The sequence below is a fragment of the Macrotis lagotis genome, chromosome X, assembly GCF_037893015.1.
Source record: "Macrotis lagotis isolate mMagLag1 chromosome X, bilby.v1.9.chrom.fasta, whole genome shotgun sequence".
In the NCBI taxonomy this organism is placed as follows: domain Eukaryota; kingdom Metazoa; phylum Chordata; class Mammalia; order Peramelemorphia; family Peramelidae; genus Macrotis; species Macrotis lagotis.
The window spans coordinates 572,174,528-572,184,751 of NC_133666.1; the positions used below are offsets into that span (position 1 = coordinate 572,174,528).

The following is a 10,224-nucleotide window of genomic DNA, read 5'->3' on the forward strand; positions in this document are numbered from 1 at the left end:
ACCAGAAATCTCATAGCAATCATATCAAAAGTAAAGAAAATGTTGGAAGGGTAATTAGCCATTGCAGTGAAATTTAAAGCACTCCAGGATGTGGGAAGGGAAACATGAACTAATTCAAGAATAAAATCAAATTTGTCACTTGGGTTGACATACATGGTCTTAGATCCCTAATTTCTGTAAAAATAAAAAAAAAATCAACACAATATTGGTATTTCCATGTTTGGAAAATCACACACCAAGAAAGTTTAAAGAAATAGAATTAAGTTGTCACTTTCTTTTAAAATAAGCCTGCAAATCAAGAATTCTCCCCCAGAGAAACAAATCTTATTTCACTTTTACATGTCAAACACATACAATCTAAAGATTGGTGGGGCTCTGACTCAAGACCAAGTGGGGAATCTGGTTATGAAGGCCTGCCCCCCTTCTTTAGTTCATCCAGTGGAGGAGTCACTTTTCAGATGTGGAAAGCCTAGAGAAATTATTTCCATTACTACCTAGCATTCCAACATTACTACAGAGTGCAACTATGATGGGCTAGCCATGTTGTTAGAATGCCAGATGTTTGCTCATCAAAAAAAAAAAACCTATTTTATGGAGAACTCACACAGGGCAAACACTTACAAGGAGATTAGAAGAAGCAATACCCCCTATTAGTATTCAATATAGTTTTAGAAATGTTAGCTCTAGAAATAAGGGAAGAAAAATAAATTGAAAGAATCATAATGGGTAATGAGGAAGCAAGACATGATGATATACTTAAAGAACCCAAGAAAATCATCTAAAAAGCTCCTTGAAACAATTAACAAATTCAGCAAAAGAGCAGGATATAAAATAAACCCACAGAAATCATCAGCATTTCTATATATGAACAACAAAGCCCGAGAGCAAAAGACAGAAAGAGAAATTCCATTTAAAGTAACTGTAGGCTATATTAAATACTTGGAAATCTACCTCCCAAGAAAAGCCTAGAAACTGTATGAACACAATTATAAAGCACTTCTCATCCAAATAAAGTAAGATGTAAATAACTGGGAAAATGTCAATTGCTCATGGTTGGGTTGAGCTAATATAATAAAAATGACAATTTTACCCAAATTAAACTATGATTTAATTACTATACCAATCAAACTACCAAATAATTATTTTATCAAGCTAGGAAAAAATATCAGAAAATCCCTCCAGAGCAACAAAAGGTCAAGAATAGCAAGGGAATAAATGTAAAAGAAAGTGGTCTATCTCTACCAGACCTAAAACTATACTTGAAAACAGCAGTCATCAATAATGCCTGGTACTGGTTAAGAACTAGAGTAATGGATCAATGGATTAGGATAGGTTCAAAAGAAACAATAGTAATGACTACCGTAATCTACTGTTTCCCAAATCCAAAGACATTAGCTTCTGGGATAAGAACTCACTATTTGACAAATATTGTTGGGAAAATTGGAAAATACTATGGCAAAAACTAGGCATAGACTCACATTTCACACCCTATAACCATATAATGTCAAAACAGGTACAGTATTTAGACAAAAAGGGTGACATCATAGATAAATTAATAAATCAAGAAATACTCAACTATCAGATCTATGGAAAGGGAATAAATTTATGACCAAACAAGAAATAGAGTATATTATAAACTGCAAAATGAATGATTATGACTATATTAAATTAAAAAGGTTTTGCATTAATAAAATCAATGCTAGCAAAATTGTAAGGAAAGCAGGAAGCTGGGAAACAATCTTCACAGTCTAGGAGTTTTGATAAAGGTCTCATCTTGAAAATATATAGAGAACTTCATCAAATTTATAAGGTTACACATAATTTCCAATTGATAAACGGTTAAAGGATATGAATAGACAGTTTTCAAGTGAATTAACGTTATATATAATCTTATGAAAAAATGCTCTAAATCTTTATTGATGAGAGAAATGTAAATTAAAATAATTCTGACATATCACTTCACACCTATCAGATTGGCTAAGATGACAAAATGGAAAAATGATCAATGTTGGAGAGGTTGTGGAAGGATTGGGACATTAATGCATTGCTGGAGGAGTTGTGAACTGATTCAACTATTCTGGAGAGCAATATGGAACTATGCCTAAAGAGCAATAAAACTGTTCATAGCCTTTGACCCAGCAATTTCAATTCTAGGACTATATGAAGAAGAAATCATAAAAAAATGGGAAAAGAGCCATATGCTCCAAAATATTCATAGCAGCTCTTTTTATAATGGCAAAGAGTTGGAAATTGAGGGATGGTTAAATAAGTTATGGTACATGAATATAATGGAATACTATTGTTCTATCAGAAACCATAAGTGGTCAGATTCTAAAGAAGCATGGAATGACTTATAGGCTCTGATACTGAGCAAAGGGAGCAGAACCAAGAGAACGACGTACATATTAGCAAAAAACATTGTGAGATGGAAGCAGATCTTCTCAGCAGTTCAGAGAGCTAGGACAACCATATTAGATTGGCTATGGACAATGTTATCACCATCCAAAGAAGGAAAAACAAAACAAAATAAAACAAAAAAAATTAAAAATACCCTTCATAATCTGATGAACGTTTCACTTAAAAAAAAAGTTCATTTATTCTTTCCCTTAATCTTGATTCCTCATACCAAAAATGACTAATCTGTAGACTTGTTCAACACAAATGTATATGTAAAATATTCACCTGACTTTGCCACTGAGAGGAAGGGGTGTTGGAAGGGAGGGTGGGTGGAAATTTTGTAACTTAAAGATATATATGGGGAGCTGGAGCCAAGACTGTGACAATAAAGGATGGAGTCTTAGGCGCACTCTGATAAAACTTGAAACTAAGGATTCTAAACTTTCAAGAGATGGAACCCACAAAGGGACCCAGTGAGGCAGTTCTCCTACTCAAGATAACCTGGAAAAGAGCAGAAAGGCTCTGCTCCCCGGATCGGAGGGGTGGCCTGCCAGAGCGAAACAAATTCAGCCTCCTGGAGGCAGCCCCAGGGCGCTGGGAGCAGCTCACAGCAGCGGGGGAGTCTCCTGAGCTGCACCTCGAGGAGCACCGGCACAAAGTGGGGGAACAGTGGGGGATCTCTGCCAGAGTGAGCACATGGAGCCCAGCCCTCGGGGCACACAGCCAGCAGCTTGGTCTTTCCCCAGCCCAGATCCAGAAACAGAAGCAGGCAGAGCCCATAAGCAGGAGCCCCCAGGGCATGAGCCCATTGAGCTGAGGGAGGGGAGTGAAGAGAGACTGCTGAGCTCTGTCCTCTGCCTCTGGAACAGGACTCTGGGGTTCTGACCACATTCAGATCCTGATCGCAGTCTAGGCCCCCCCATAGAACAGCAGGGACCCCAACCTCAGGCCCATGGCAGAGGGGGGTGCATATGGTCATTCACAGACCAGGAGGGAGGACAGAGCCTCACACACTGAGACCCTTGTGGGAGTGTCCCAAAAGCTCAGGAAGCACCCCAAAACCAGGCCCAGGCTCCAAAAATGAGCAAGCAGAGAAACAAAAGGAAGACTATTGAGAAATATTTTGCAAATGAGCCCAAGAAGGATCAAAGTACTCAGTCTGAAGATGAGGAAGCACAAGCTCCTGCATCTAAAGACTCCAAGAAAAACAGAAATTGGGCTCAGGCTATGACAGAGCTCAAAAAAGACTTTGAAAAGCAAATGAGGGAGGTGGAAGAAAAACTAGGAAAAGAAAGGAGAGAGATGCAGGAAAAACATGAAAATGAAGTCAGCAGCTTAGTCAAGGAAATCCAAAAAAATGATGAAGAAAATAGCATGCTAAAAACCAGCTTAGGTCAAATGGATAAAACAGTTCAAAAAAGTTACTGAGGAGAAGAATGCTTTAAAAAGCAAAATTGGCCAGATGGAAAAAGATAAGAAAACTCTCTGAGGAGAAGAAATCCTTCAGAAAAAGAATAGAATTCAGGGAGATTGATGAATTTACCAGAAATCAGGAATAAATACTTCAAAACCAAAAAAAATGAAAAATTAGAAGAAAATATGAAATATCTAATTGAAAAAACAACTAATATGGAAAACAGGCTTAGGAAAGATAATTTAAAAATTATTGGAATACCTGAAAGTCATGATGAGGAAAAGAGCCTAGACATCATTTTCAAAGAATTCCTACAGGAAAATTACCCTGATATCCTAGAAGCAGAGGGTAAAACAGAAATTGAGAGAATCCACCAATCTCCCCTGGAAAGAGATCCAAAAAAGAAAACAACCCCCAGGAATATTATAGCCAAGTTCCAGAGTTCCCAAGTCAAAGAGAAAATATCACAAGCAGCCAGAAGGACACAGTTCAAGTATCGTGTAGCTGCAGTCAGGATCACACAGGACTTAGCAGCAACTACATTGGAAGCTCGTAGGGCTTGGTCTATAATATACCGGAAGGCAAAAGAGCTTAGAATGCAGCCAAGAATGAACTACCCAGCAAGGCTGAACTGTCCTCTTCCAGGGAAAAAGATGGACTTTCATTGAACCAGGGGAATTTCAAATGTTCCTTTTGGAATGGCCAGAGCTGAACAGAAGGTTTGATCTTCAGATACAGGACTCAGGTGAAGCATGGAGATTGGAGGAGAGGGGGGAAATATGAGGGACTTAATGAGGATGAACTGCATGTATTCCTGCATAGAAAAATGACACTGATAATACTCATATGAACCTTCTCAGTTAATAGAGCAGGTAGAGGGAGCTTTTATTGTTGAAGCACAGGAGAAAGCTGAATTCAAAGATAAAATATGGTGTAAAAATGGAGTCAATAGAAAAAAGAGAAATGTAATGGGAGAAAGAAAAAGGAGAGGGGCAATAGACCAAGATATTTCATGTAATAAGATTTTTCTTTATTACAATGAGCTATTGCAATGATATGGAAGAGGGGGCAAGGGGGAATGATGGAACCTTTGCTCTCATCAGAGATGGCTAGGAGAGGAAGCAGCATATATACTCAATGGGGTATAGGCATCTGGAGTAAGAAGGAGGAGGGAATAGAGGGAAGGGGTGGGGATGTGAATAAAGGAGGAGAGGATGCACCATGGGGGGAGAGTGGTCAGATATAACACATTTTCTTTTATACTTTTCGCAAGGGGCTGGGATTGGAAGGCATGTCCAGGACCATAGGGTCAGGTAGAAGATGCTGGGCCTAAGGGGTGGTAAGGGGGCTCAGGGCATCTTGGCCCCAAGACCAGGGATCTGTCTGCTGCACCACTCAGTGACCCTACAGCAGAGTTAGAGTGAAAGGAGAGAGAAAATATAGTACAAGGTAGTGGAGAAATAAGAAAAAGGGCAATCAGCAATGGCAATGTTGGAAAAATATGGAAGTAACTTTTGCAATGGACTTATCATAAAGAATGTGATCCACCCATGACAGAGTTGTTGGTGTTGTAACAAAGACTGAAGCACATTTTTTATTATTATCATTTGGGGGAGGGTGCAGGGCAAATGGGGCTGGGTGGCCTGCCTGGAGAGCATAGCAGGGTGATCGTTGGTTGTCTGAGGCCAGATTTAGACCCGGGTGGTCCTGGCTCAAGGGCCAATGTTCTGTCCACCACCCAGCCACCCCTACTATTATTACAATTTTATTTTATTTTGGGTCTTTTTTTTCCTTCTTTTTGGTTTTTGCAGGGCAGTGGGGATCGGGTGGCTTACATGTCACACAGCTGGGTGATTGTTGGGTCTATGGGGCTGGATGTGAGCTCGGGTGCTCTTGGCTCCAGGGCTGGTGCTTCATCCATTGTGTCACCTGGCCATACCTACAATTATTACTATTATTTTTTTTAATTTTAATTTTTTCCTCCCCTTTATTGCTCAAGCATGTCTATATTTATGGGGGGAGGGGGTAGTTCATTTACTCAAACAAGAATATTTTATTAATGTAAAAAAACACATTTGTACAAAATGAGAATAAAAAAATAAAAAAAGATATATATGTATATACACACATATGGATGAATGTGGAAAAACTTGCATAACATGTATTTGGAAAAATAAAACATCAATTAAAAAAAGAAGAGCTAAAAAAAAAAGAGTTATTGACATACCCTGAAGGTCTCATTGAAAAACTTTAAAATTGATTGTACTGCATGGGAGACGCTGGCACAGAACCATTCAGCATGGAATGCCCTCATCAGTGAGAATGTTGCATTCTTTGAGAATGGCAGAATTGAAGCAGCTCAAAGGAAACATGACATACATATGTTTAGAGTACCCACCCCAGGTGTACACATTGGAGTATTTGTGCCCAACCTCTGGTAGAGCATTGTAAGTTTGTATTGGTCTGATCATCCACAGTGGGACACACTATAATTTGTCTCAAAAACAGTGATGTCGTTTTGTTCTTCTTTGATAAGGAAGGACAAGAACCAACCAACCAAGGACCATATAACTGGAATGGACTGCATCTTTAGATTTGCCATGTTATATTGTATACTTTGTTGAAACAATTGTATAAAATTTATATATTACATAATTTATAATTAAATTGTCATTTATATAATGCCAATACAATACAATTACATGCCAATACAATAAATGCCAATCTAGGTAGTTTCTCTCTTTTTAACAATTTTTAGGGGGTAAATTCATGGTCACTGACAGTACAGGAACTTTGAATTAAGCTGAACTGGGAGAAGAGTTACTTCCTTCATTCCCCACATACTCTTTCTAGACCCTACAACCCTGAGAAATGGGATTGGATTTTTGATTACTTTCTTTTGTCTTCTTCAGTTATAGGCATAGACAGTAGAGTTCCCAGATCCAGGAGCTGAAACCATGGCAACTTTAGAGATAATACTCCAGAGTGGATGTTATTGCCATTTGAGAAAGGAAATCCTGAGAAGCAAGAGTGCCAACATATCCCAGAAGTTCTTTGGCTTGGAACTTAGTGGATTCATGCTCTCTCTATAGGGATTGAGTTATGCTATGAAAATAATCTCACTCTTCAGGTATAAGGGGAGCTATGTTCCCCAGTGTTGGGGAGTTATTTATATGTTTAATCTTAATATGCCTTTGAAAGAAATATTCCTTTAGATAATCTAATTTGATTGTTAAGTGGCTAAATGGAACTGAGTACAATTTATTTACATCACACCCAAAAATTGTGGGAACAAAATCGGTGAATACTTGAGCCAGTGGCAGAGAATAGACACTTCCAAACCATGTAAAGACACTAGAGAACAACAGGAAATGTAATGAAATACATTATACTTAGCTTTCCAGCTGTGAAGTATTGGATAGTCAATGTTATAATGATAATAATAATTATAATTATAATAAAAATATTATGTTTGTCTTTCATTCTTGAATAAGATCATGATATCAGGGAGATGATGTCATGGCAAACATATGAATTGAATCTAAGTGAGGGGATACTGTGCTAAGTCATCAACTTCACTTTCTCTTCCAGAGCCATCTGGGTCCAATGGCCAGATATGGATCATGATGATTGAAGATAGCCCTTGATGTGAGGTAATCAGGGTTACATGACTTGCCCAAGGTCACACAGCTAATGAGTATCAAGTATCTGAGGCTCGATTCAAACTCCTGTCCTCCTGGCTGGAAGGCCAGTGCTCTATCCACTGCACTTCCTAGTTGCCCTAGTCAATAGTACTAAATAATGAGGAAAAAATATCTTTTGCTAGGGGGGGTGAAGAAGAGTGGCATGCAAAGTTTGAAAAGAGAAGATAAGATTTGGAAAAGATTGTGGACAGTCTGTACATAATGAATTAGTGAGGAACAATGCCCTAAAAGTACAAATTCCTTAAGAAGAAATCTCTACTTGTATTTGTGTTGAGTTTATCTAATATAAATTTCTGAAGGATCATTAATTTCTCTTTAAATTTGTAGTTCAGTATTTACACAATCTTCTATGTATACTTTAAATTAGTATTTCTTGATTGCTCAACCATTCATTGACCAATCAGTGGTCATATTAATAATCTCTCTAAGGTGTAGAACAATTGACATCTGATCTTTGTGTTGCTGTTTTGAAAGTATTTTTTCCATTGAAAAACTCGTGAGACAAACATACAATTGATTCTCTCCTCAAACTTCTGAGTGAATATTTATTGTAAAGTTGAAAATAACTATTTTAGCCATGATGCCTCTATTATCCAATTCTAGAAATTGTAAAGAATAATCTTTTTCAAACCTTCAATTTGTTCTTATAGCCTTAGAGATTTGCCAAGGCCATGCTGAGGTTAGGTAATTTGCCCATGGTCAAAGCTGTTATATATGCCCAAGTCAGACTTGAATGAGAGAGAGAGAGAGAGAGAAAGAGAGAGGAAGACAATATTAAATAGTAGACAGGGGGTTGGGCCCTTGCCTTGTTCTTCACATAACTTAATTAGACAATGAGCAGATATCTTCAGCTGTAACTAAGAGGCAAGTTGTTTTCTTTTTCTTTTTCTTTTTTTTTGTATTCATCAACCTATTTTCTACCCAGGAATTTATCCATATGGATGAAATCAAGATTTGGATCAAATAAATACACATATACACAGGATGCTTCAGGTCACTCTTTATAGACTTATGTGTTGTATTATACTGAATTAAAAATAGTTTGAGATTTGTCTTGATGGAGGGAATTCTTGTACTAATAGAAATATAGATCATTGGTATAAATGAGACATATATGTATATTACATATAGGTATATCTATTATATATATATATATATATATATATGTATATATTTGCACAGTGTCTTGCAAAGTCCTTTTATACTGCCAAGTCAGAAGTATATTTACACAGTTGAAAAATGATTTTTATTGTTATATATGGAATACATTCTACTACTAAATCAATGATCATTATCAATAATTATTAGGAAAGTACAAAACTACTTCAATCACATATTTCTATTAGTTTAGTAAACTTCTGCATGACTTCTTTCACTTCTTCCTTCTTGAGTCACAACTAATGGATATTTTGGCAAATAAATTTTACCAATTTTATAACGAAATGAGCCTTGAATTTTGTCAAAGTCACATAATCTAATAAAAAAAGTGAAATTTTGCAATCTTTTTTTGTAACTATGAAAAACAAAACTTCTATAGCAATGGTTGCAATAAAGCATCAATAGATGTGCTAAATTGAAATATGCATTCAACAGACAGAGGAAAAGGCAATCATATTATTATAAAGAGGTTTACCTTTACAGACGGGTCTGTGATCACTCCAAGCAGCAAAGACTTCTGCTATCCTTTGACAGGTGATACTTTTTGAACCCTGTAGAACATAGTCTTCATCACAAGAGAACTGCACAGTGGCTCCAAGGCTAAAAATCAACAAGGATAAATTTTAAAAAGTGAATATCTTTTAAAATAAATAATAGTCTTCAATTCAGAATTAGACAATTTCTCAGGGAGTCCTGCCATTTTTACAACAGTCAAACTAAACTAGAATTTTTTTTATTAAAGATTTTATTTATTTCAAGTTTTACAATTTCCCCCCCAATCTTACTTCCCTCCCTCCCCCACAGAAAGCAATTTGTCAGTCTTTACTTTGTTTCCATGGTATACATTGATCCAAATTGAGTGTAATGAGAGAGAAATAATATTCTTTAGGAAGAAACAAAAAGTATAAGACATAAGATCAGACAATAAGATATATTTTTTTTTCCTAAAGGGAATAGTCCTTGAACTTTGTTCGATCTCCATGGTTCTTTATCTGGATACAGATGGTATTCTCCATTGCAGACAGCCCAAAATTGTCCCTGATTGTTGCACTGATGGAATAAGCAAGTCGGTCAAGGTTGATCATCACCTCCATGTTGCTGTTGGGGTGTACAGTGCTTTTCTGGTTCTGTTCATCTCTCTCAGCATCAGTTCATGTAAATTACTCCAGGCTTCCCTGAATTCCTGCCCCTCCTGGTTTCTAATAGAGCAATAGTGTTCCATGACATGCATATACCACAATTTGCTAAGCCATTCCCCAATTGAAGGACATTTACTTGATTTCCAATTCTTTGCCACCACAAATAGGGCTGCTATGAATATTTTTGTACAAGTGATGTTTCTACCCTTGTTCATCATCTCTTCAAGGTATAAAACCAGTAGTGGTATTGCTGGATCAAAGGGTATGCACATTTTTGTTGCCCTTTGGACATAGTTCCGAATAGCTCTCCAGAAGGGTTGGATGAGTTCACAGCTCCACCAACAGTGTAATAGTGTCCCAGATTTCCCACAACCCCTCCAACAATGATCATTATCCTTTCTGGTCATATTGG

The 10,224-nt window shown here is 37.1% G+C and overlaps 1 protein-coding gene across 1 annotated transcript in view; it reads right to left on the reverse strand.

Annotated features, from left to right (window-relative positions):
* The window catches only part of LOC141499365 (CUB and sushi domain-containing protein 3-like), a 315,574-nt gene extending 306,201 nt beyond the window's left edge, over positions 1 to 9,373 (reverse strand). The window contains exons 1-2 of the mRNA XM_074202121.1: positions 9,351 to 9,373; positions 9,149 to 9,273 (exon numbers count right to left, since the gene is read on the reverse strand). Of these exons, the coding sequence (XP_074058222.1) occupies positions 9,149 to 9,273; positions 9,351 to 9,373 (148 nt within the window). The remainder of the gene's footprint in view (positions 1 to 9,148; positions 9,274 to 9,350) is intronic.
* Positions 9,374 to 10,224: the final 851 nt, after the last annotated feature.